At 35.9% G+C, this 27,590-nt stretch overlaps 2 protein-coding genes, 1 long non-coding RNA gene and 1 other non-coding gene across 4 annotated transcripts in view; 3 read left to right on the top strand and 1 right to left on the bottom strand.

The window, feature by feature from the left end:
• The first annotated feature begins 1,923 nt into the window (after positions 1 to 1,923).
• Positions 1,924 to 3,465, top strand: LOC132048996 (uncharacterized). The gene is made up of 4 exons (XM_059439676.1): positions 1,924 to 2,013; positions 2,667 to 2,852; positions 2,957 to 3,109; positions 3,214 to 3,465. Exons 1-4 carry the CDS (start codon positions 1,924 to 1,926, stop codon positions 3,463 to 3,465), a joined length of 681 nt encoding a protein of 226 aa, XP_059295659.1.
• Positions 3,466 to 8,462: 4,997 nt separating this feature from the next.
• Positions 8,463 to 12,591, top strand: LOC132050385 (actin-depolymerizing factor 2-like). Its single transcript, XM_059441618.1, has 3 exons — positions 8,463 to 8,596; positions 11,578 to 11,831; positions 12,165 to 12,591. Exons 1-3 carry the CDS (start codon positions 8,588 to 8,590, stop codon positions 12,313 to 12,315), a joined length of 414 nt encoding a protein of 137 aa, XP_059297601.1. The 5' UTR covers positions 8,463 to 8,587; the 3' UTR covers positions 12,316 to 12,591.
• Positions 12,592 to 21,197: 8,606 nt separating this feature from the next.
• On the bottom strand, positions 21,198 to 21,269 carry TRNAK-UUU (transfer RNA lysine (anticodon UUU)). The gene has a single exon. It is a non-coding gene; the product is annotated as a tRNA-Lys (tRNA).
• Positions 21,270 to 21,803: 534 nt separating this feature from the next.
• Positions 21,804 to 27,590, top strand: part of LOC132050386 (uncharacterized) — a 15,365-nt gene continuing 9,578 nt past the window's right edge. The window contains exons 1-2 of the long non-coding RNA XR_009413400.1: positions 21,804 to 24,255; positions 24,337 to 25,346. This is a non-coding gene — a long non-coding RNA (uncharacterized LOC132050386). The remainder of the gene's footprint in view (positions 24,256 to 24,336; positions 25,347 to 27,590) is intronic.

Consider the following 27,590-nt stretch of genomic DNA (forward strand, 5'->3'; position numbering starts at 1 on the left):
AACTATACTTTACCAGGGTGACATATGGTCGTGAACCCCCGATTCCATTAAGGAACATTTATAAACATTCTGCCTCACCTTGAAGGAGTTAGCATATAAGGTGAGTGTAACGCAACGAACAACATGAAAGAATCATAATTAGGATCATTAACTTTATAGAAACATCATATCATTATCATACTCATAACGTATCTCTTATCTCATATGGCTATTCATGAACAAGAACTCTTAGTTTTCGGAATATAGGAAATTCATGAAGAAGGAGGAAAATCATGCCTTAGAAAGAAAGGACTAGCCTCACATACCTTTGTCGTTTAACTATTCTATTGCTTGCTCATTCTCCTTTAATGCTCACGTCTTTACCTTCAAAAGAATTCGCATTAACATTAGCTAAGCGATTATAAGAACGCGCTTACTAAAGCTAGAGAAAATTGGATAGCATTTCCTTTGTTTATACGATTTCCTCCATATTCCATATTAACTCCCAAACATTCATAACATCAATCACAATATCATAAACAACAATCATCATTCATTTGCATTATCCACATCGCACAATTTCACTTCAAATTCTCCATAATCATGGTCATAGCTCACTATTACGTTCTTTCACATACAATGCTTATTCCATGTTCAAATGTCATTCATAACCTACTTACACTCATAACATATCCATATTCATGATTCATTCCAAACTACTACTCAACAATGGCACTATTCCCACATTTATGACCCATTTTCTATATTCTTCTACAATCCAAGTGTTTCAACTTTTCAATACCTCAAACATCATGAAAATACCATAAAACTTACCTTAGATATTGTAGGAACAAGCCTTGAGTGGCAATACTCTTCTTGCACCAAAACCCTAATTCACTTCCAATGGGATTTCTTGACTTAGATGACTTTAATGTGTTTCACACTCTTGATTTGTGTTGGTTTGATGAAGTTGATCATCAATTTCCCTTGTGTTCTTATATATGAAGTATATGGACCCTTCTATAGGTCTTGAGAGAGATGAAGAAATGTGGGAAATGAAATTAATGAAGTGGGAACATGTATTTATGTTTGCAACTTAATCAGTCCGTCGGGACTTCAATGGACACTTATACGGTCCGTGGAACATTGCACGGCCCGTATAAGTGGTCGTGGTTCACCACTAAGCAATCGACATCTCTGCTGGGTGTTATACGGACCCTTATACGGACCATATAATGTTATACGGACCGTATAAGTCAGTCGTATAACTCCTTCTCCCTGAAATGATCTCCGTCGTTCGTTTGATCTCCAATCCTTATGGAACCTTCTCGACACTTGTTTAACACTTCATTAACAATCTAAGGGAAGTTATGACTCTTCTCCAAAACATCATTAAACTCTCATTAATTTGATGCTCGTAAATCTTGTCCGACACACAACATATAACTTGCTTTCCTTAACAACTTTCTTTCCTTACCTTATATGCCTTTGAAATCTTGATTAAGGTCATCAAATGCTATTTCTTACTTACCAAAACATCGTATACATTATGCCCTTCGTTAGTCTATTCACTGTACGTTAACAGGAAATTTTCCAAGGTGTAACAGAGGGCGTACACGGTAAGTTTTTTTGATTTAACATTAATATGTTATTATTATTTTTTTTTTTTACTATTTTAGTCTTTTATTGTTAGCTAATTCAATTCTTTTTATAGGCTTTTATATGGACGCCGTATAATCAGATTTTGGATCAGCTGCCGGCGTTTTGTAGGGCTGGTATGCACACGTGGATATCGCGGTGTCCGTTGATACATATGGATAACGTTGAGGATCACGTGCCCGACCGCGTCTTATGACAGTTCGGCCATGTACATAATATACCTGAGCAAGTTACTTGGGAGCACGACCATTATTCGCTAGACGAGCATGCGGCCGTTATTGATGCATGGCGGGCCTTTATGCATCTCCAGGTCCACCGTTGGGATCAGAGGGTAGGGACGCTAGCAGTGGTCGGACATGCGATTCTGGTCCAAAGGTACATAGAGTGGTACACCCGGATCACTCGCAGCTTGATTGGCAACCCCGCGAGGATATGCGGACTCGCGGCAGTGACAAGATGAGGCGTTGGTAAGTTTTATTAGTCTTAAACTTAATTAACCGTCTTATGTATTACGTTACAAATTTATTCAATCATTAATATTTGCAAACAAATGCAGCTACGGACCGTACAGAGGATGTGCTAGGAGAGCTTGGACTATATGGATGCCCCCGAGACAGCGGGATATGCAGCGCGGATGGTATGCTACAGGCACAGGAGCTCCAATGTCTCAACGAGCGTGTTTCAGATGTCCCACATCAGGTAGCGGGTGGTCGTGGTCATACAGGAGGTGGTGGTGGTAGAAGGGGGTGACAGAGGAGGTGGGGCCAGAGCGGCTGGTGGCCGAGGAAGGGTAGGCGGAGGGGCTAGGGGCCGGTGGCAGGCCGGAGGGCCGGTCACGCGGGGGTGGGGCCAGAGGGGATGGTGGTCTAATAGATGAGCCTGACGAGCATGCTCCAGCCCAGCAGCCTCCGTCGACTTCAGAGATCCCGTCAACTTCTTACCAACCATCGACTTCAGAGCATCCGTCGACACCTGTATATACGCCGGATTTATTTCCAGATCACATGTTCCCGCTATCGCCTGCACAGGCGCTAATTCGTCATCTACAGGGTGAGCGGCCAACTCGTGATCTACAGGGTGGCACGGAGCTAGATTTCGGTTACTTATTCGAGGACTTCGACATGTCTCCGGCTCTGGGGCCCGCTCAGGAGACCGCTGAGGAGCCATCTCAGGAGGATTCTTACCAGCCATCTCAGGAGCCCGTCGACACACAGGTTTGATTTTTTACAATAAAATAATATATTAATTAATTGTTTCTATGTTATTTCATGTTTAGTTTAGAATAAATCTAAACTAAATTGTTTAAATGATATTTCAGGTTCTTTCTTCTGCGCTTGTGGACCCGTCTCCTGCTCCAGCACCATCTACATCTCCGGCTTCGGGGTTCGCTCAGGAGACCGCTGAGGAGCCCGCTCATGAACCCTCTAAGGAGCCCTCTCGCCAGCCATCTCAGGAGCCCATCGACACACAAGTTTGATTTTTTACAATAAAAGAATGTATTAATTAATTGTTTATATGTTATTCCATGTTTAGTTTAGCATAAATCTAAACTAAATTGTTTATATGTTATTTCAGGTTCATTCTTCTGCGCCTATGGACCCGTCTCCTGTTGAGATTGGCTCATCTACTGAAGCTTACATTTCGGCTACCGTCGTCTCCCATAGGAAGCATATTTTGAACAAGCCCCCAAGGAAGGGAACGCAGGATGATCATGCCATAAAGCATGTACGGATTAAGAGGAAGAAGGGGGATGGCGATGATGGTGAGGGTGGTGGGGTTCGCCTTAGGCCTAAGGTAATTCTAAAGGCTCCCACATGTGGGACCTAAGAGGATGGAGATTGTGTATTTGTAAATAAAATATATATTTTATGTTAATATTATATATTTTTTTGGTATTATTTTCTGAATGATAATTAGTTATCTTAGTTTTTATTGTCGTTTAATAATAACTCGTGCGACATCCTAAATTAAACATGACTAATCTTTGGTCAAAGTACGGAAAAAAAGTGAGTTTCAAAACTATTGGCCAATGAATAAAGGGTCGGACTTTTTCATACCCCTATTGTTCACTAATTTAGTGCGCAAAAGGTAGTTATGTAATTATTTTTTTGATGGATTATTTTGGTACCACCTGTCACTTTTAGAGTCATTTAAGTAGGCATTTGGACATGCGGTTTGAAACCATGAGATGAAATCAGCGTTTGGACATGCATTCCATCTCATGGTCTCATGGTTTGAAACCCAAATCATCCAACAAGGCATGATTTGGGGTTTGAAACCATGGTTTCAAAAATTTTAAGTATAAAACTTGATCCATAAGTGTCACGACCCGATTAAGGGGCCATGACGGGTCCCGGAGCTAACTACCGAGCACCACACATCATACTACTATCGTGCCCAAGCTGTACATACATAATCTCCAAGATAATGCTTACCATGAATTGATCATAAAATATCCCACAAAACATGCATGTATACATAAGCCCCCACGGCAACAAAAATAATAATAATAATATACAAAATATACACTAAAGGGGTCACATAACACCTACTACCCACACATATGTATCTACGAGCCTCTAACTGAAACATTGAAGTCATGAAGACGGGACAGGACCCCGCCATACCCAAGTATATACACAAAAGAACATATCAAAAACTGTACCTCCGGAATAGGGAAGTGCTCCTGTGCACGCTAATCCGGCTCCTAGGAATCTGGGTCGTCCCCCTGTCTACCTGTGGGCATGAACACAACGTCCATAAAAGAAAAGGGACGTCAGTATGAACAATGTACTGAGTATGTAAGGCATGTATGGTAACATAATAGGAAAGTACAGAAAATATAGTAAGAAAGATAACCGAACTGCGTGCCTCTTGAGGCGGAATCATGTATGCTCATTTTTACCATTTAAAACATATCATACATACATACGTAAACTGTCTGAATCAGTAACATCATTAGCCAGCGTCCGGGGTAATCATCTCACGCTACCTACTAGTGGTGTCATGCCCGTGCCATAAGACACGGTGTTATCCTTATCCATAAGCTGCTCACCGAAGTGGTGTCATGCCCGGCCAACTAGGCCCGGTGTAGTCATACATAAACATAGCATCAAGCATGCATGCGAGCTCAAATAAAGGCTATAGCTCTATCAGAGTGACGTAAGATCGGTAACCTCCGATTACATTATGGCATCATCATCATCGCTATGTCTCACCTTGAAAGAACTAGTATCATGAAATGAGACAACAACAAAGAATAACATCAATGAAATTATAGAAATACGATCAACAAGCTCAAAATAGCATTATCATCATTAACATGAAACATCTCTCATTTTCAGCTCACAAGAACTCTTACCGTTCATAAACTCTCAGCTTTTAGGATATAAGAAGCTCATGGAATACATGGAAGATAAAACGTAAGAGTCATGCCTTATGAAGGAAAAAGGGCTAGCCTTACATACCTTTACGTCTCCTTAACTATATCAGTAAAGCGCTCTCCTTCCGAGCTCACAATTCTACATACAAAGGGTTTGTACTAAAATCAGATAATCGGAAGTATACTTAAGCTTAAACTAAAGCGACTAAGGACCAATAAAAATTGGATAGCATTTCCTTTGTTTCGACAACTTTTCCCATATAATAAAACAGCTCCCAAACATTATAACAACACCCATAATATCATACTACACGAACTCCTTCAAGTTAGACATTATTCAACTTCCCCAAATTCACTTCCAAAATCCTCCATAACTATAACTGTAATACAACATCATGTTCATCATTCACATAATACTTCCCCAACATCACCAATGTCATTCGTAACAAGATTATACCCATATTACACCATGAATCATAACTCAAATTATCTTTCAACTCAACATACCATTATTTGCATATTTGAGCTCATATTCCATAAATTTTTCCTAATTCAAGTTCTTCAACTACTCAATACCATCAATAACATGAAACAATTGTAAAACTCAACTTTAACCATATAAGGATGACCTTGGATGGATGTTCTTCACTTGAGAGGAACCCCAACTTCAATACCAATGGAATTCTTGACTTCGAACCCTAGTAAGTTATCCCACACTTGATTCTCTTAATATTGACGTTGATTCTCTTAATATTGACCTCTTGATCCTTGATTTCTCCTTAAATTTATATTGATATATTTGGAGGAAGGTTCTAGGCTCTTTTGGAGGGTGGAAGAAGTGGAAAATGAGAAAGAAAAAAAAAAGAGTCGCGCATATATGGAGAAAGAAATTCTGTTTCGGACAGTAATTCATCTTAGAACGAGAAAAATTGTTAATTTAATCTACTGATTACGACGTCTTTTTTGTTTTAGTTAATCTGTACCTCTATAGCGCAAGAAATTCCTGCGTTATAAGAGCTAACGTCATTAATGCAGGAAATTCCTGCGTTAAAGGTACATTGGTAACAATTTTTTTTCTTGGGGGTATTTTAGTTCATTTTGATTTTTATTAGGTCATTTATGTTCCGGACTCTGACTATTTATATAGATCAAGTAAGAGGTATTCAGGCCATGTTATTGGTGATTGTAATTCACACTTCAAATTTGCTAATGGCTTGTACGATTGTTCATGGGACACAATTATTCCATCAAACAGTTATCTATCTAGTCACAAACTAATTAAAGTGTTAAAGTGTGTATCTGTGTGTTAGGGCCCGTTTTTTGACATGATTTGATATCATGAATTAAAATTAGTGATTTGAACTCAGCTTGATTGAAAGTTAAAATTTTATTTGGACGTGCAATTTGAGTTTTCTAAATTATATTTTTTCTCATAAATTTAAAAACTTACAATTTGTAAAAACTATCAAAACGTCTCCAATTCTTATACAATCTTACTAAATGAGCAAACCATAGTTCATAACAAAATAAATTACGCTACGAGTAGACCTTTCTAAATACACGTTTATTGATTGAACTTTAGTTCAATAAAGAAAAAAATTAAACATGAGTTGTAGTGTAACAATCTTAATATAATCCTCGCACGTGGTACGAACAATCTTTTCACGCGGGGCATGCATTCCCGATCGGAGTGAATATAGATATAGTTGGTAAGAGTAAATATGATTGGTAGATATTCTTATGGATCTTTTTTTTTTTTTTAAAATATAAATTAATGAGACAAGTTTTATATTAAAATCACAATCTAAAATTTAAAATCCTACTTTTTAGAGAATTTGGGATTTGAAATCATGATTTGAAGTTGAAATTTTGTGCAGATTTTATAAACAAACGTTGATTTCAAATCAAACCTTAATATTGAGGTCCCAAATCATATGGTCAAACGCCTACTTAGTGACAATTTTTAGTGATTATGTAGGTGTTTGGATGTAAAAAATATGAAATTTATAATTTTTTTTTTTTGACAAAATGTATTTGAAAGTTGAAGTTGTATTTGAACATACATTTAAGTTGAAAAAAAAAAAGTCTACTTTGTTAAAAATTATCATTTGGAAAACCGGTAAGCCACATTTTCAAACTTGAAACTTGTCTTCAATTTCTTTTCCAAAAAATCAATCCGCTATTTAATCTTTACTTAAAAAAGAAATATTTCATATCCAAACAATATCTTTGTATTTCGCCTTTTTGTTTGAACTTAGTTTGGACAAGCAACTGCATAGCGTTACGATTCTAAAGGGTAGTCCAGTCAATTCAATGTAGCACGTGGCCTCTTATTATTGGCACTACCATCTGTAGCTTCAAAGTATGACCGCCATCATGATATTTAGTAGGGTCGAGGGTAAAAGTAGGGGGTGGATCGTAGCCACCGAATAGAAAATATTACAAAAAAGTCCCATATATTAGGGTAGGTCCAAAGTAATCCTTTAAGTATGTATTTGACAGTTTAGGTCACTTAAGTTTGTCAAAAATTAACATGTTCATTCTCTGTCAAATATTTATCGAATTCTGTCGGTTAGCTTTGACGGAAACTATGCAGAAAAAAAGAAGAAGAAAATTAACAGAAATTTACATTTAGAGGTACAATTTTTGTAGTTTCTGCTATTTTAGATTTATTTTTATAGTTTAGTACAACATTTTAATGTGTTCTGCTAATTTTTTTATACTCCATCTGACCCAATTTAAGAATTTTTTTTTGGTCTTTCCCGATAAGAGTGTCTCTTGCTTTTTAACAAAATCTATCAAACCTAACGAACATAAATTGTTAAATATTATATATAAAAATTATTACTTCCCAATTTATATGACAGTATTTACTTTTTAGTCAATCTAAGAAAGAATGACACATTTCTATATTTAGTAAAAAATCAACTGTAATTTTTTTTTTGATGACATGGGAACCCGTTGTACTCGCTACCTTTTCGGCGCGCACAGTAAACTCCGGCCCGTACAATAGCTCGCAAACCATACAAAAGAGATAACCCGCACTAGGCAAGCCCCGTGCAACGAGCTCGACCCAGAAGGTAATCCCCTGCTGTTGTAGGCAGGGGTTTCGAACCTGAGACCTCCATTATGAAAGCTCCATACTCAATCAACTGAGCTACCTTTGCGGGTAAAATCAACTGTAATTTTACGAGCACCTTTTTACTTTTAATGAAATGATTTTTAATCACATAAATTTTTATGATTTGTTTTAAACTTCATGCTCAATCAAATACTCTTAACGTAAAATCAGATAGAGGGAGTACTACTTTTGCAAAATATAAGAGATCAAAAATGTTAAATACATATACTTATAGGACTACTTTGAACCTACACAAAAACATAAGAGACCATTTTTATCATTTTCTCACACCGAATAGCAAGGGTTGAAAATTCAGGATTCTCAGACAAATTGCCTTTGTTATCTCTCTCAAGTCTCCTCTTGGTCTCAAATTCTCTCTCTCTCTCTCTCTAACATACACGCAAAAAATCACAAAAAATATCTGCTCAGATCCATTTGATTTCACCATGGCAAGTCTCACTTTATTGTTGAAATTTATTTTTCATTTTGGCTGTTTCGGATATTAATTCACCTTAGAACTAGAAAAATTGTTGATTTAATCTACTGGTTATGGTGTCTTTTTTTTTGTTTTAGTTAATCTGTATACCTTATGATCTGTGCATCTACTTTTTGTTGATTTGTACTGTTTTTTATTTTCATTTTTGCTGTGTTTGTAGTAATAATTCAACTTAAAACGAGAAGAATCGTTGATTTTTATCTACTGATGATGTTGTTATTACGTTTTAGTTAGTGCTAGGCTTTATTTGTGTACTGATCTTGTTTTTGGCCCCTTGATCTGTGCATCTATGTGTCATTTAATTGGCGAAACCCCTAGATTCTGGTTTAGTTAATGGATGATGGATCAGAATTGGTGTAATTTAATCCACTGGATTTGAGGCTGGTTACTGGTTTGATCTATGAGCATTTGGTTGTTGAAGTCTTTTTTTTTTTGAAAATTAATCCAGGTTGTTTAGAATGTGGAACGTAAATTTATGTGTGAAAAATCACTAAAAATGTAACAAATAATATATATGGATCCATAACTTAAAAAAATATAATGAGTTCAATGCTAAGAACTTAAATCCTGGATCTGCCACTGTGTAGGGGCACACTCGATGCCTATATATGTGTGTGTTGTGTATATATGGAATTGAACTTTTTCAAAAGTATTTGTGTTTATAGAGTTGAGATTGTTCGAAAAAGCAGATATATTTATGTTGTGGGTGCAGTGTTACTTAGATTCCTAAAGCTGCATCTTTATATACTTGGGCAATTTAGAAGGTTATTCTATTAATTCCCTTTGTTTGGATTTCTCATTAATCAAAATCCATTGCCTTAAAAAAAAAAAAAGGCTTAGGTTGCAATGTCAAGCTGCTTCTGGTTTATGCTGGGGTAATTTAGAGGTCATTCGAATTAGGCGATATTTACTTTAGCTCCCCATTTTAATTATTTTGGCATTTGCTGAGTTATGCGAAGAATTTTTCGGAGATTCGGATTTTTTTATGTCGGTTTCAACATGAAATACGGAGCTAATTATAATTGGTAAATTGTGGGTGTTACAAGCTATTAGGCAGAGGTAGAGAGTGAGATGTTCTCTTGGTGCACCTACAGAGGTTTGATGTGCTTATTAAGATCAATAAAATGTGTTTGCTTAAGTTGAATTTGAGCAATGCTTTGGTTTGTGATCCACTTGGCCTGTTTTGTATTGTAAAACCAGCTTAGAATTCTCTCGTTTCACAGTATCTTTTGTCAGATTTGTGTTTTCTGTCATCTCAAAGTGGGTAAACAAGGGTGCCTTTATTTTAAATTTTGGTCAACATGTGGTGTTCAACTTAAAGAACAAGTTGCTAATATTTCTTGTACTCAATTTATAGTTTATGTTTCACTTCCAAGTTTTATGTGGCTTCTTTTCCGTGCTATTCTTCCCGCTAAGCTGAGACTAAACCTAAGTTGCTTGGACTCGGGTGCGGGTATCCGATACAGGTACAGATCCGAGTGTCGGATTCAGCAAAATCTAAACTTTAAGATTGGGGGGTGTGGATCCGGGTATGGATACGGGTGCGGGGATTCGGGTAAGAAAATTAAAAAATTATAAAAAGTAGAGCTATAAATGTTGAATTCTTGGTTTCTGTGAAACACGAAGCAGCAAAAATGAGACAAAAGTGCTATAATATTGAAGTTATGTCATTTTCCTTATAATCTGTTTTATCTTTAATTTTGAGAAGCCAAAATCTCAATTTTCCCCCAAATTTGTCTTGGCGTCCAGTCAAAATATCCGAACTTGGTTGACCGTATCCCGGACGTACCCCGCTCCCGCTCCCAACCCGTGTCGAGACAGGATCGGTACCAAAAACGGAGAGTCTGCGCAACTTAGGAGTAAACTGTATATAGTGCCCGTAAGAAATAACGGAGTTCATTGTAGCTGCAAAGTGATTTTAGTTATGAAGCAGACATATAGTTTTAACATAGTAGTACAATTATTACTTTACAAAAACTTTTGACTGAGATCAATGGCTAAAAGATTATTATGGTCAAAACATTGCAATTCTAAACGTTTTTTGTTCTCCACGTTCAGTCTATAAGACCAAAAGTAATTATTTGTACCTTCTTTACATTAGAAAAATATATACATCTGAAATGATTTTTCGTAGATTTGTGTATATCATGATTAAGTTAGTTTTTCAGCTACCAAGTCCACTTGATAATTTTTTTTTTTTGATAGTTAGGGGGGGGGGGGGGGTTCACTTGATAATTTCCCGTAAACATTATGGCTTTTTTATTGCAAAATAGGAAATCATCCTCGTATGGCTGTATTGGTTTTCAACATAAGTAGCTTCAAGGGGTGATGGCTCACATTGCCTTGTGCATATTCATTTATCAGATAATTCAATGTGTATTTTCTTAATAATAAAAAAAGGGTGTGTTTTCTTCTTCGTTTAATGCTTTTGAAATTTAATCTGTTGTGCATTTACGTTTTAGTTACCTCCTTTTTTCTTCTTAATTCATTGTTGTCAGTTTCATGCAAAAAAAAAAAAAGGCATGAAACATAAGTCTCAAAAAAAAAAAAAAAGGCATGAAACATCTTTACTGATATTGGGTAAATCAGTCAACACCAACACTAAACCAGTTGGGAGACTATATGAATCTGTTGTATCTATCTACTTTATTCAAGTCATTTTAGTATCCAGAAGATAATCATAGGTAAACTGTTATATTGGTTGTCAACCTGCTATAGACCTCTTTTAAATTGGTACTAAATATACTATAGACCTTTTCTTTTATCCAGGATTGTTACCTGTCATGCTTTGATCTAGGTGGGGAGTCATTCATATGCATTGGTTGTTTGTTTTAACTTATATTATATCTATACAAGTATCTTATATAATTTAGTTGCTTCTAGTTTGCTGTAATATTATGAAGAAACTTTATTTACCTTGGATTTTCTTCGTAGGCTAACTCTGCATCAGGCATGGCTGTGCACGACGATTGCAAACTGAAGTTTATGGAGTTGAAAACTAAAAGGGCTTACCGCTTCATAGTATTCAAGATTGAGGAAAAGCAAATCATTGTGGAAAAGCTTGGTGAGCCAGCTGAAAGTTATGAAGACTTCTGTACGCACCTCCCTGCAGATGAGTGTCGTTATGCAGTTTACGATTTTGACTTTCTGACAAAGGAGAGTGTCCCAAAGAGCAGGATTTTCTTTATTGCATGGTATTGTCAATGATTAGCTTTGTTCTTATTATAATCAATAATTTATATATTATTATTATTATTGCTTGTAGTTATAGGGCTATTTTCATTTTTGGCCAGTAGGCTGAAATTATTTACGGGCGCTAGCCTAAATATACAAAACTTATACACTGATAACATGTATTATTGTATGTATATTTATGTACATTTTGTTTACAATATGTATATTTATACTTAATATACAAAACCCATAGATTTGCTGTAATTATCCCAAGAATATTCTTATATTGCTTATTTTTTGGAGAGTCCTCACTAATTATTCATATTTGTTTATTTTTCCGTGTGTTTGCTTAGGTGTCCTGACACCTCTAAGGTCAGAAGCAAAATGATCTATGCTAGTTCCAAGGATAGATTTAAGAGGGAACTGGATGGTATTCAGATTGAGCTGCAAGCAACCGATCCAACTGAGATGGGTCTGGATGTTTTCAAAAGCCGCGCCAACTAAATAAACTTCTCTAGTACAGCACTTGGATGTTCTCTTTATCTTTGTCGAAGAGAAATGTTAATATTTGTTGGGACAGGAGAATGGCTAAGATATGATATTGGTTTGTTGTTTTAAACTCTATTTTAAAGGTTTGTCATCCTGTAGACATTACGTGGTTTTGATCTTATTTTGTGTTGTTTGCGTGCGGAACTCATACCATAATTAGCTTTTGGGGCTGGTACGAATTCAACAATTGTTATCGGATTGTTCTTTCTTTAATTTTGTATGTTTCTCCTTGTTCTGTTGCAACTTTTGTAATCCATTTATTCGTTATGATGCTGGTTGGCTGCTGCTGCTTCGATAATGTTGCATTGTGCTTAGATGGAATTTCTAATTTTTGTTAGTGTTTTTTTAAGATGGCATAAAGCGAGCTTGTATTCCTTAGTCTATTATGAGTTTGATTACTATCATTTTGATAGCTTAATATCTGACGGGGTTGAACATTTTAGTACTTGATATTTTAAAAATATATCAAACAGCAAATAAATTGATGGAGCTTTCTATGATCTGGCGACAGCTAGATCTCTTGAATAAGTAGAAAATATTCTCTCTCAAGTTTGAGACACTGGAAATTTTAGACATGTCCAAAGTGGAAACTGAGTGGTACTCATTGACTCATAAAACGTACATTTATTGTTGTTAAATTGTCTTATTCCCTAGTGGACCCTCGAGGCTATTTGCTGTCTATCATCTTTCCTGTTGCACGTTGTCAATTTGAAAGGTACCTCCTTGAAATACTCCTTCCGTCTCAGACTATGTTTCATGACTTCGAGTCCGGCATTTTGTAACCCGGAAAAAAAAATTTGGAATCAAACTAACCCATTAAAAAAAAAAAAAAATCAAACTTGGCTTCACGTACAGATTCTGTGCGTGAAAGGGCTAAAGTGTGCATTTCCATTTTGTTCCTTTCACGCATAGAATCTGTGCGTGAAACCCTTCCCTAAAACCCCCCGAACCACCCTTTATTCTTTCTCTTCTCAAACTCAGAAATTAAGGTTTTCTGCGTTCTTTGACCGAAGATTAGTCACGTTTCGAAACATCGGAATATAAATATTTTATATAGAACTTAATATTTTTTTTAGTGTACAATAATATCTACTATTACATCAAGTATATATATACATTTTGGATTGTCGTTTTTAGGAGTTGTGAAAGTCTTCAAGACATTTGAAAACTTGTTATATTTAGGTTTAAGTGCTATATTTTATAGGGTGCGGATTCTTTTATGTCTTTTTTATTTTGTTATTGTATTGTGTAATCCACACTTTTTGAATGTGCAAAAATAAATATAATATTTAAAAATAATTCATCCAATACGAGAGGTTCAAAAAAATATTTCATTCCATTAGCAACGAAATACATCATTAAATTACAATAGACTTAAAAAAAAAAAAAAAAAATCAAGTTCTGACACTCTTTTACTTCCGTACGTGTCGCCACCACGAGTTTTTTGCCCACATGAACGCTTATCATGCCCAAATTGCTTACATGTCGAGCACTTGCGAGAGTAAGTCTTTTCGCTAACATCCATTTGATTGTAAGTCTTTTCGCTAACATCCATTTGATTGTGATAACGGGTTAGCTTGTTTTTTCCTAATTTACGGATATGGTTCTTGCTCGCAATCATAAAAAACGGCGTGTACGCCAATAAGCTTGATCACCAAGGGGACTCGAATTGGCCCGAATATGCTTTAAGGTATTTTACGACCTTATATTCCTCCGCCACATAATCATTTACATTTTCGGCCATTCTCTCAAAGCACCCGACCGTACGAGAACATGGTATGTGGTACGTTTGCCACTTACCACAAGTGTATGATTGTGTACGCTCGAACGATATGTTTGTTTCCTCCTTTGCGTCGCAATAACCCGTTCTAACTTCATACACTCGTTGAACGACGTCATACTCGGTCATTTGGTGACCCTCTGCCTTTCTTCTATAGTGCTCCATTTTTTTGTAAGGCTTTGGCATCCATGTTCCCTCGTCCTATGGCCTGCCTTGTCCTATCCGCAAATCGCTCCACGACCTGCCTGAAAGTTAGTCTTACCATTGCAGTGATAGGTAGTCCCTCGTTAGAGCCGAGAGTCCATTGAAAGACTCCGAGTCAAGCATCATGTGAGCATGCCCCATCTCCTTCCTCCATCAAAGATAAAGAGTCCATTTTTCAACTTCTAATTTCATCAACCAAACATATGCCTCTTCACTCACTCCTTACAGCCTCCCATTTGGCAAACCCATTTTCTGTTGATGCGCATCGCACTTCACATCAATTTGTTTACGTTGCCATTTTCAAGCTTTGTTTGCAAATTAACCTTGTTGCCTTTTGCCAATATCGATGGTAAGCATGTGGAGGCTTCCGGCAAATTTTCAGTACGCATATCAGTGCAATATGCCTTTATGACGATCCGACAGACACATATGCCTTGACGACCCTTAATAACATGAGTTTGTTAGATGAGTCAAGAACATCCCCCATGTCTCGTTGCTTTCGTTGGCGGAAATTGCCAAAGCAAGAGGGAATATTGACCCATTGGCATCCATACCTACTGCAATTAGAGCTTAATGTCATATCGGCCATACACATGGGTCCCATCTATCGATATCACATTCTTGCCGAGCAAACCATCAATACTTGGTTTGAATGCCCAAAAGACGAAGTCGAAAATTCTCGCCTCTAAAAGCCGTCGTACAACAATGCTGATTAGCATGTTGTAGCCGCCTACGCACCCCGCAACACCCGAAAAGAGGATTCCCAAGTTCCAAAGATCGTTTCAAAAGCATCGTCGATGCCCGAGAAATCCTTTTCTCTTGCTTATGATTTTACCATATTTTGATGGACCATGCCAATACAAGTTTTGATAGGCATCCCGCATAAGTTTAAACAAACAACATTTAACAATGATATTTTAATCGTTATAAGATATATAATGTAAAGTCGATAAATTACCTGAGTTTCCTCAATGTGTTTAAGTAGCACATGAGCAATCATGTTTATATCTAGATTACAATGATCTGCTCGACTTTGTCCCATATCACAAGTGTGCTTCGGGTGGAATTTTGTGATTTTCCACAGACCATCCGGCTTAGCAATTCCCCGAAGCAACTAGCGACAACCTTGAGTATGTCGCCTACAAATCAGCCTCCATACCGATCTGTTTGAGTCATCAACCTTAAACACCCTCATACCCTTTACACAATACATTCCCGATTGTACCCGTTGCAATATCTTTTTTGATGTGAACTGCATTCCCTTTGCAATGACCCATTCATCAGTCATGGGATTTTTTGGTTCAATCCACATTTTTTGGTGACTTTGATAATCATCTCTTGTGAAGACAAATGCATCCTCACGACCTTGGAGACTGTCAAGATATGGAATATAGTCAGAATGCCATTGCATTGAGCTGTTAGGAATTGGGTTTTCGGCCATTGGAGGTGGTACGTGGTGTTGAGTTGGTTCTGTTTGGTTTTGGGGACTACAATGCGTATCTTCATCCCCTTCACTATCTTCATCATCAGTTACCTCTGCATTATTAGCTGGTTCATCGCCATCACTCTCTGATGTATCCATATAACTTGGACAATCAGTGCCATCTAAGAAAGGCCTTCTCCTACACGATAAAAAGCATATGTTAAATTCCAAATTCACAAATATATATATATATATATATATATATATATATATATATATATATATATATATATATATATATATATATATATATATATATATATATATATATATGAACCGCATTCCCTTTGCAATGACCCATTCATCGGTCATGGGATTTTTTGGTTCAATCCACATTTTTTGGTGACTTTGATAATCATCTCTTGTGAAGACAAATGCATCCTCACGACCTCGAGACTCGTCAAGATATGGAATATAGTCGAATGCCATTGCGTCGAGTCGTTAGAATTGGGTTTTCGGCCATTGGAGGTGGTACGTGGTGTTGAGTTGGTTCGTTTTGGTTTGGGGACTACAATGCGTATCTTCATCCCCTTCACTATCTTCATCATCGCTTACCTCGCATTATTAGTCGGTTCATCGCCATCACTCTCTCGATGTATCCATATAACTTGACAACCAGCGCCATCTAAGAAAGGCCTCCTCCTACACGATAAAAAGCATATGTTAAATTCCAAATTCACATATATATATATATATATATATATATATATATATATATATATATATATATATATATAGCATCTAGGTGATGAACCTACACATATTGATTATGAGCATGGTGTGGAGAATGATCAACTCCACCAAACTGAGAGGACTGCCTTTCATCCACAGTTGATACCACTGGTGAGTTTTGATAATAATCAGCTGCACCGAACTAGGAATTATTATATAATCAGCTCAATTAAACTGAGAATTATTATAATAATCCGCTCCACTGGACTGAGAGTTCTGATAATAACGACTTGCTCCACAAAATTGAGATGACTGCCCAATATTACTCTTATCAGGTCTATAACTCCTACAAAAATATAAAAATGGTTATTTATCAATACATACAATAAACACGTGCTATTGCGCAAAATAATAATATAAGAATGCATATTTACCAAGTTTGATTAAATTGTTGGGTAAGATTTTCCAGCGGCACCTGGCCACTCAAAATACCCCCGTAAGAACTAAAATCTCCATACGTGTTAGCTTGACCGGTCGTTGTCATGGGACCTCTCTCGGGTATCTTTTCAATATACATCTCCGTAACATTAAGGGCGACTAAATGTTTTAATTCCTCTGGCGCATTCAAATAATCCCTTAAAGAATCATCATCATTGATATAATGCCTACCATAAAGCACTATACCATTGGAAACCGATCAGTGGATATCCGCCGTTATAGAGATTTCATACCCATATGGACTAACCTTCATTTTTTCACATATGTAAGTGACTAGTGATTCATAAGACATTTCAAGTGGACATTTAACATGAACGTTTGGTCTTTTATTGTAACGAACTGTACTATTGTCATCAAGGATAATACCATCCCAATGTATTGAAACCTTAACTGCTGGAATATCTTGAGACATTTTGTATGACTTAAGATAGGTTTTTTTGAATGACTTAAGAGACTTAAATGGATGAGTTTTTACCTCGTCCAAAGATTCTTCTTAAATAGATTCATATTCACCCTTGTTCTTGCGTAATATGAATTTAATTCAAATAAACGGTCAAAAATTCAGCATTGTGTTGTCCAATTGGTCCTTTAAGTGTCATAAAAAAGCTGAAATTGGCATGCATGAGGTGTAGTCAAATCATGTCCTATTGCGCACAAGAACATTGCGTAATATGAATTTAATTCAAATACACGGTAAAAAATGCAGCATTGTTTTGTCACATCATGTCCTTTACGTGTCAAAAAAAAGCTGAAATTGGCATGCATGATGTGTTGTCAAATTATGTCCTATTGCGCACAAGAACATTGCATAATATGAGTTTAATTCAAATACACGGTCAAAAATTCAGCATTGTGTTGTCCAATCGGTCCTTTACGTGTCATAAAAAAGCTGAAATTAGCATGCATGATGTGTTGTCAAATCATGTCCTATTGCGCACAAGAACATTGCGTAATATAAATTTAATTCAAATAAACGGTAAAAAATGCAGCATTGTGTTGTCACATCATGTCCTTTACGTGTAAAAAAAAAAGCTGAAATTGGCATGCATGATATGTTGTCAAATCATGTCCTATTGCGCACAAGAACATTGCATAATATGAATTTAATTCAAATACACGGTCAAAATATGCAGTACTATATATAACATGATTGACAAACAACTAGTATTCACTTTAAAACGAGTTATCATGACATTTTACAACCAATTTGGAAATCTTGATTTTATTACATGTTTTACCCCAGCAAAAATATTTGAAGCAATGGGTAGGACATGAGAACTAGATGATGATGATTTTCATTACTCAAATAACCCTAACAAAAGATTCAATCAAGAATACAATAAAATAATGAGAGAGGAGTGGAATTGGCGTGTTAGGGAGGCTGAAGCACTATAGCAAAAGTTAGCTTCAATAGGGCTTAAACGCCCAAAAAAACGTGCTATGTCAATGGCTCGCGGAACTCCACAAGAGTTTAATTTTGCTCTTAATCGTTTTCGCGAAGAGAACAATCGGATGCAAATACGTTACCATAGGGTAGAATATGGTATGCATGGTAGCACAAGATTTAGATCCAAGTGGGATTCGGACTGTGAAATCTCCGATGAAGATTAATATTTTTCTTATAATAAGGTAAGTAGGTAGGGTCATAAAGAGACCCCCCCCCCCCCCGAGGGTACTGGGGGGTTTGCAACTATATAAGTAGCCCTTTCTTTTGTTATTAGACCATACTATATTCAATGTCGAGTAGTAGAAACTCAGCTTGGTCTTTACTCCTTCCAAAAGAACTAAATAGTAGTGATGATGAGAGTTCAAATCATAGTAGTTTTTCGAGTGATACCAGTGATTTCAAACTAGACGAGCTAAATCCGCACCTTCTTGTACAGCGTAATGATGATTTTACTCAGTTAGGTGAAATATTCGATCCGCGAGAATATTATTGCGGTTTGCCGAGAATGGTCACATCGGATTGCCGAATCAGAACGTCTTGTTCATGACTTGGAAAATCTCAACGCTCTAATCCCAACAAGGTACTCACTAACCATGCCTCGAGTAGGTCCAACAACTTGTGAGATGGCCGTACAAAGGATTAGAAAAGAAAACAACAGAATGCTGGCAAGACGTTGTAGATTTTACATGCTAAAGTTAGCCGAAGAACAAGCATCATCAACCGGTAGAGAACTAACATCTCCTGAAAAAAGATGTGTGTTAAGAGACCGCCAATATCGTTCTGAGGACGATATTGAGGACTTCTATTCTGATGATGATTAGGGTCTATTTAGGCTCACTGTCTTAGATTATGGGTCATTTAAGTTTCGGACTAAGGCTGTTAATTTGTATTTTTATTTTATGATGAAGTCATAAATTTGAATTAGTTTGACATGTTTTTAATTCTTCAATGTTTATTGTTAAAGTCTATTACTAATTGACAATTTCACAATTAAACACAAATAAGTTAGTACATAAAGGGTGCGGATTACATTATAGGGGAAAAGGTACAACTTGTAAAAAACATAATCCATACAAATATTAAACTTAATAAACAAAATACATATAAATAATGAACAACAACAATATAGCATAAATAATCTTCTATAATTTAAGTTTTTCTTTCAAAGCTATTTTCTCGTGTTGAGCCTCTCTAAATTTAGCCTTCAGCAAATTTCGTTTTTTTTTCTTTTCAGAATTGGTGAGCAACACCTCCAAACCTTCAATTTTTTCTTCAGCTTCCACAAGCTTAAATTCCGAATCCAACTTAGCGGTGTCTCTAGAGATACGTGAAGTCGCGGTATCTCTATCCAAAATTAGATTGTTAAACTTCGCCGCCACCGTTTTATCCACGTGAATGCTATCTTCCCACCGAAAGTATTTGCATCCACCCATATCCTATAAACATTACAAGAAAATCAGTTTTTTAATGTAAAATATATAGATAACGTGAAAAAAAAACACTAAAAAATGTAAAAACACTTACTTCGGGCACTTTACAACGCCAAAAACGGCAACTCGGATTATCTTGAGTCTTTGATTTTTTAGTTTACAGTAATAACTACATTCGCAAATATCGGGTTGTATAGCAAACATTGAAGTTTCAAAACTTTGAGACATGTTTTTGGAAGTGCAAAAGTGTGTTGAAAGGGTGAAGATGGAGGAAATGAAAGAGAAGAGAATGAAGGGTGGTTCGGGGGGTTTTAGGGAAAGGTTTCACGCACGTATCTCCGCTGTCTACGCCTTTCTTTTTTTTTTTTAATGGGTTAGTTTGGTTCCAAATTTTTTTTTTTTGGGTTACAAAAGTGCCGGACTCCATGACTTCTAGAAATAGTTGTCTAAGTTGTCAGACAATTTTTCTTTTTTGGTTCATTTCACCCTTAGTTATTGTTTTTGAAGATACAAACACCTCATTTATGGGGGCCATGTTATATTGTTCAAATATCACTCAAAGTAAAATAGTTAAAGCATTTCCTAACTAATGTTTGTTAAGGGGTGGCAAAAGTTAGTCACGACAGATAATTTGAGATGGATGAAGTATTAGTTTATTCCTCAGGCGATTTCAGAAAGTTCCAGTCAAGAAAGAAGCAATAGAAGTATAGAATCTTATGCAGGAAGGTTATAAAAAGTCAGCAAGCGTTGCTAGTGTTAGTATTTGTTAGTTTCCATCTCAGTTTGTAACCCGTTTTGGAAGATAACTTTATCACCGATATTATCTTAAGCATTCCGATGTCTAAGGTGAACTGAAGACAAGCCACGGTAAATACTTACCGCACAAGGTATTTAAACCAAATTATGTAAACTTATAATGGGGTGAGAATGTATGTTAATTAGTAATGGATAAATGCTAAAAGTCAATATTCAAACATACGTCACACATCTATTGGTTTGCTGTAAATATCGGGTACGGATAAGTTTTTACCGATAGAGGCAGCCCCCTAAGAAACAGCGAGTTAACTGTAGCATCAAGCAAAATAGTCTATATTATTTAATCATAATTTTAGATAAACATGGAATAAGATCATAATAAAAATTATAGAACCAAGTTGAACAGAGGAAAAGGTATGTGGCATGCAGGGGTAAATATAGTGAAAATAAGTTTGTCAACGACCTTATAGAGAAAAAATTGAAACATCATGTCATTTAGAAGAACTAAGACCGCAGAGAATGTTCTTTATGCAACTCAATTACAAAGTAAAAAAAGAATTCAAAATTCGCCGTCTGTGGGGATCGAACCCACGACCACGTGGTTAAAAGCCACGCGCTCTACCACTGAGCTAAGACGGCTTTGATGCTGGTCAGAATTAATCTTCCCATCTGATAAATGTATACTAATTTAGCTAAAAGGATCTTACAACTTAATGGGCATATATTTTACAACAGCAAAAGTTAGCAAGCACTATTGGTGCTATTATCTGTTGGATTCAGTCTAAGCTTCCTAAACATTTTGTTGATTATTTTGTGAGTATAACTCTAAATGTATCTCTTGATTCTAATCTTCGTATTGTTCGCTTTGATTCGAGAGCCAATGTAGCGTTTTTCGCGAATGAAGTATGGACTTGTGCTGATGTGTTGAATCTTGGAAGAACTTTGAGCAGCACTTTGAATTGTTCTTGAAGGAAGACGTCTCTCGAACTCTCTTTCTTATTGAAGACCTTTGGAGAAGGCTCATGTAGATGTCGTTGCTCTCCTTTGCCTCTAGTCAAGATGTTATGCAGCTTTCAAAATGTCTTTAAAAGGGGATGTGTGATCCCTTTATATAGGTCTGAGCTGGAACTTGGGTTATTTTGATCTCCAAGTAATTTTAGTGGGCCTTGGGCTTGAAGATCATGGGTTGAGCTCAAGGTTGTGAAAAGCGAGCGCTTTTGCGCTTAAAGCGAGAAGCGAGGTGCAGCTCAACCCTTGTGCTTTTCTACTCTGAAGCAAGGCATTGGTAAATAAGCGCGCGCTTTAGCCACAGAAGCGTGAAGCGAGGAAAGTGGGGAAGGGCACTTCAGCACCTAGGGTTTTTTAAATAATTTTTTAAAGTGTTTTAACTTAAAACACTCTTCTCGCTTCTGTTTGGACTCTTACGACTGCTTCTCCTCATCTGTTTACGCCTCTTTCAAGTCTCAAGGTTAGTTTTTTCTTCTCTGCTTCTCTTCCTTCTCTTCTCTTCTCTTCCTCTTCTTATTTTCTCTCTTTGACCTGCTGCTACGACTGCCAGTTTCTCTTCTTTTCTTTTATTTTTTCAATTCTTCATTGGGTTGCTCTTTTTCTCTTCTTCTTTTCTATCTTTTTTCAGTTCTTCGATTGGGCTGCAATTTTTTATCTCTGTTTTGTAATTTCTTTCACTGTTCTTCCCTGTTTTTGTCTCTGTTCTTCAATTTTTTCTCTATTTTTTAAAGTTTTTCTATGTTCTGCTCTGTTTTTTTCATCTCTGTTGATTGTTCTGGAATTTATTTTTTTGTTGTGATTGTAGTAAATTCTGTTTTTTGATTCAATGGCATCAAGCCAAAAAAAAAGATCCAGCTTGGGCGTATGGAGTTGCAATGGGCAGTAACACAAAAGTCCAATGTATCTTTTGTAAAGCTATATATAACGGTGGAATACATCGTCACAAGAAACATCTAATTGGTGGTTATAGAGCTGTCAAAATATGTCCAAATGTTCCGGATTCTGTTAAGGAAGAAATGAGAGAGTATGTTGCGAAAAAAAATGAGTTAAAAAATCCAATGAGCTATGGAGCATCTATGGTTAATCTTGTTGATGAAGATACTCAAATGGATGAGGATGATGTTGATATGTCAATGAGGCCGCCTCCCGCAAAATGTCAAAGAAAGATTTCAACTAGTGGAAGTGGATCATCCACTGCTAGCAATGTGAAAGGTCCTCTCAATCTTTATTTCTCTCAAAATGAAAAGGGGGTGAAGCTTCTACTCTAGATTCTTGCAGGAAGAAAATGCAGGACCGTGCTGTAGATGCTTTTGCTAGGTGGATGTATGATGCTTTCAATTGTGTAAATTACACCGAGAGTTTTAATGAATTCATTGAGTTCGTAGGCCAATATGGCCCAGGAATGAAGCCCCCCCACCTATCACGAAGTAAGAGTTCCTTGTCTGAAAAAAGGAGGTGGAGAAGAGAAACAAGGTGTAATGGCAAACTTATGGATGTTCCATAATGATGGATAAATGGACAACAAAAAATGGGAAAATGGTCATTAATGTTTTGGTGAATTCTCCTAAAGGGAGTGTGTTTCTTGAATCTTATGACGCTAGTGACTCTTCTACCGATTCCAATAAGATGTTCAACTTGTTTGAGAAGACTATATTGAAAATTGGGAAGGAAAATGTTGTACAAGTTGTTACTGATAACGCAAGTGAGAATAAAAAAGCGGGCGACATGTTGAAGGGAGTGTTCCCGAACATTTTTTGGACTCCTTGTGCTGCCTATTGTGTCAACTTGATGTTTGGTGACATTTTCAAGTTAGCCCCATATTCTACAGGTGAACAAGTGGTTCTAGTTTTCTTTTTTAACCTTCAGGCTAATTGTTTATACTTATAACTATGAAAATTTGTTTTTCTACAGTTTTTGCTAAGACTATTAATATACGTTCTTACATTAGTCAGAGGCCATTGTTGTTGAACATGATGAGGAGATACACAAACCAAAGAAATTTGGTGAAACCGGCTAAGACAAGATTCGCAACAACTGTCATGACTTTTGCAAATTTTTTACTTGCAAAAGAAAAACTTGAGAACCTTGTTCATGTCAACTGAATGGAGTGAAAGTATCTATGCAAAGGAAGCTCTTGGGAAAGAAGTTGCGAGATATATTGTTGGTTCATATTTTTGGAATGACTGTGTTCAAGCACTTAAAGTTAGTAATCCTTTGGTTACTGTACTTTGTTTGGTGAATGGGGAGAAACAACCACCAATGGGCTACATTTATGAGGCCATGGATAAGGTCAAAGAAGCTATTGAAAAGGCATTTGAAAAAGATAAGAGGAAATATGGGAAATGTTTTGAAATCATTGATAAAAGGTGGACGGATCAACTTAATCAACCTTTGCATGCAGCCACACATATTTTGAACCCCAGGTTCTTTTATATAAAAAACAAGAAGAAGGCTTTAGATAGCAAAGTGTGGGCAGGATATCATGCATGTATTGCGAGGATGGTGCCGGATGATGTCTTGCAAGACTAAATAGGGGAGGGGCTTGGTAAGTACATGGCAACAAATGGAATACTTGGATTACCTCAAGCTATTAGAGCCAGAACTAAATTGTCACTACGTGAGCAAGTTGTTTCAGTTGTTTTTACTCTTTAGAGCTTTAACTTTTACGTTACTAACTTCTAAAATAATACCTCTACAGTTAATTGGTGGATGCAATTTGGTCATGGAGTTCTAAACTTGAAAGAATTTGCTATTAGAGTTCAAAGTTTAACTTGTAGCTCATCCGGATGCGAGAGGAATTGGAGCGTGTACGAACAAGTGAAAAGCTATATTAAATTATTACTAAACTAAAGTGTATCTCAATTTTCCTAAGTACTCCTCTCAATTACTTTCTAAAACTATGTGCAGATTCATACTAAGAGGAGGAATAGGCTTGAGCTAAAGAAACTCAGTGATCTAGTGTTCGTTAAATATAATAGAACATTGACACATTGTTACAAAGCTCGTCATACAATTGATCTAATTTTTTTGAATAACATTGATGAAGCAAATGAATGGTTAACTGGAGCCCCCCAAAATCATGAAGAAGAAGAAGCAGTATATGAAGGAGAAGGTCTCACTTTTGGTCATGGTGCTGTGGCAAGTGGAGTTGAGGAGGATATGTATGATTTTAGGAGGAGTAATTTAAGGAGCAAGGAATATTCATATTTCTTTTCACTATTTTTATTCTCCATTTCGGGCGATAACGGTCAAATACTGCTGTAGTTTTAATTACTTTTATTTTGTTGTTGATCTGAATAGACATAATCTATTGGTTCAAAGTATTTTTGAAGGATCGACAGATCTAGAGTGAAATCCGACCTTTCATTTGGTATTTGACTTTATTTTAACCATTGATTGTTGTTTCATGTAACAAGCATTGAGATTTTTTTTTACAAATCCCACATCGGTGGGGATGAGATTTTTTTTATTTAGGGGTTCTATTTCTACCAATAGAACCCCAATTTGGCATTTGACAAAAAAGAGAAAGCAACCGAAAATCTCTTTGTTTGAAAAACAATCCGAATACCTAGGGTTTTCTAGCTTATTGCTTAACAACCTTTAATTTGTGGATTGTGTTTAAGTTTTAAAGTATTATAAGTGTGTGCGGTTCAGTGTGGAGGAGAAAGCTCTTAGGTTCATTCTCTTCAAAGGCTGCGACCCCAAAAGGTAATCCCTGTTCTTATTTGATTACATTTTTTTTAGTTATTTTAGTTTAAATTTCTGTTTGGGTTATTTTATTTGTGCTTTAGTTTGCTGTGGCAGTTCATTTGCACATTAGTATGGTTTTAGTGTAATGATTCTTATGTTTTGATCTTCAGGATACTTGATCAGGGTATGAGCTATTAGTATAATAGTTCATTAATTTAGCTTAAGTTCAGAATAGTGTGTTCTTTAAATATATAATTGACAGGATTTGACCTTAATCTAAAAAATTATTTTGAATCTCTCTCTCTTTAGTTTAAGTTGTTTGGGGCTATTTGATGATATATTCATGAACTGGTTTCTAGCATGTTGTTGAAGTACGAAGTAGTACGTCACATGAAAGTTCATTATAGTTTAAAAGTGATTTGATTACATTAATTTATTCATATCACTTATATATAGACATGAAAATAACTAAGTAATCTTCTAGTATATAAATGTTGCTTATACTGGTTTCTTTGTGATTTAGTTAATTTATGAAACCTATGTATTTTTGTTCAAACCAGAAAGCTATTTTTCTAAACTAGAAACAATAATCTTGATTGATCCTTTAACATCTGTGTTAAGGTTTTGGTGTTTGTCATTTAAAAGATGAGGATAAATGAAAAAATTGGGTTTTTGATTCTAATAAAGATTACCTTAAGGTTAAAGCCCCTTTAATTGGTAGATTTAAGATAAACCTTTAAACCCTAAAAAACTTGTTGTTTTGGGGAATCTAGATTTTGTAGAAGGGGTTTGATTTGAAAAACCCCGAAAAACATGGTATTTCTAAAGGTGATTTTTTTAAGGTTTAAACTCAAATGGGAATTGGGTTTTTAAAGATCTTACCTAAACAGCTAGTTCAATCAATGAAATTTGTTTTTTTAAACTTAAATGATTTAAAAAGATTAGGAACTTTAAACCTTTTAAACAAACCAAATATGATTATTCTTTTTTCTCCGAGAATCTATTTGATTTAAACTCACATTATTTTGGGAAATTTTTTGGGAAAAAAGAATTGTTTGATTAATTTAAACCATGTTTTGCTAATTTGTTAACTTTAAGGTATTCCCTATTTATTGGGATTTTAATTTTAAAATGTTTTTTAAGGGTCAGTTGATCGCTAAAATTTGAGTTCATAAGTCAAAGGGATCCTAGATATTAAGTTTTGGTGATTGTGTATTAAACTTTGTTACCCCAAAGAATTTGGTTCTTTTTAAAAAAATTTAGTTTAAAAATGAAGTTAGTAAGTCCATGGTTTGCCTATTTTATGTAATCTTTTCTTAAATCAGTTTGGAAAGTTGGGGAAAACCTTCTTTTTGTTTGAAAACACGGATACCCCTTTTAGTCCATTTGGGGGAAATCAGTTAGTGATGATTTGTGTACCATTATAAGTAGGAATTAAAGATAACTATGCAGGTTCTTTTTTGAAACCCTAAAAAATGAAAAAATTGTCTTCCTTTTCCTTTAAGTATAAATGGTTGCCTTTATTTGAGAATGATTTTGGTTGATTCTTTTGGGTAAATTTACTTTTTTTTAAGATTTTTAATTCCTTGTAGATAACCTATCCCAAATTATACAACACGTGATTTTTCTCTTTGATTCATCTTTTTTACCCCTTTGGTATATTGTCCCTTGTTTTCTTTGAGAGTGATTTAGTAAAAACCGTTAAAATGTCACACCTTAGTAGGGGGTTTATGGACCAAACCCCACAGGGGAAAACCCGGCCGGTTTTAAAAATCCCTAATCATCCGGGGCCTTTGCCTTTCTTTAAAAAAAAGAAATTTTCAAAGTCAAATATGCTTTTTTTCTTTCTCAAATCAAATAAAACTTGTAACATATGAAACTTTTACCAAAAATAATAATCGTTCCCATCGCTTAAAAAAACATCTTATACCAGACAACGTCGGTTCTAAACGAACGAAAACCCTAACATAATAATTTGACTCCGAAACCCCCGGGGGGAAAATGGGGCTCGCCAACCCCGGGAAAATCTTCCTTTTTCGGCCCTGGTTCACGGATGAAACGCCCCCTTAAGGAAGGGGTCGTGAAATGTCGATAGCAAAACATGAAATAGGAAAAAGAGATCTAACCGAAATAGGTACGAAAGCTAATAGCTAAAAATCAAATGAATCAAACAAATAGTGCATAAGGGGTACAAAAAAATATAATAATAAAAGCTCAAAATACTTGTTTTTTTTAAAAAAAAACCCTTCTTTCCATATTTTT

This window comes from Lycium ferocissimum, chromosome 3, assembly GCF_029784015.1.
Source record: "Lycium ferocissimum isolate CSIRO_LF1 chromosome 3, AGI_CSIRO_Lferr_CH_V1, whole genome shotgun sequence".
Lineage (NCBI taxonomy): Eukaryota > Viridiplantae > Streptophyta > Magnoliopsida > Solanales > Solanaceae > Lycium > Lycium ferocissimum.

Excerpts from the sequence above, each read along its gene's own strand:
- LOC132048996 (XM_059439676.1), top strand. The coding sequence starts at position 1,924 with ATGGCGGGCCTTTATGCATCTCCAGGTCCACCGTTGGGATCAGAGGGT. Across the intron at positions 2,014-2,666 it reads CATGCGATTCTGGTCCAAAG|GCGCTAATTCGTCATCTACA; the intron begins GTACATAGAGTG and ends TCGCCTGCACAG. Across the intron at positions 2,853-2,956 it reads AGGAGCCCGTCGACACACAG|GTTCTTTCTTCTGCGCTTGT; the intron begins GTTTGATTTTTT and ends ATGATATTTCAG.
- LOC132050385 (XM_059441618.1), top strand. Across the intron at positions 11,832-12,164 it reads AGGATTTTCTTTATTGCATG|GTGTCCTGACACCTCTAAGG; the intron begins GTATTGTCAATG and ends GTGTTTGCTTAG.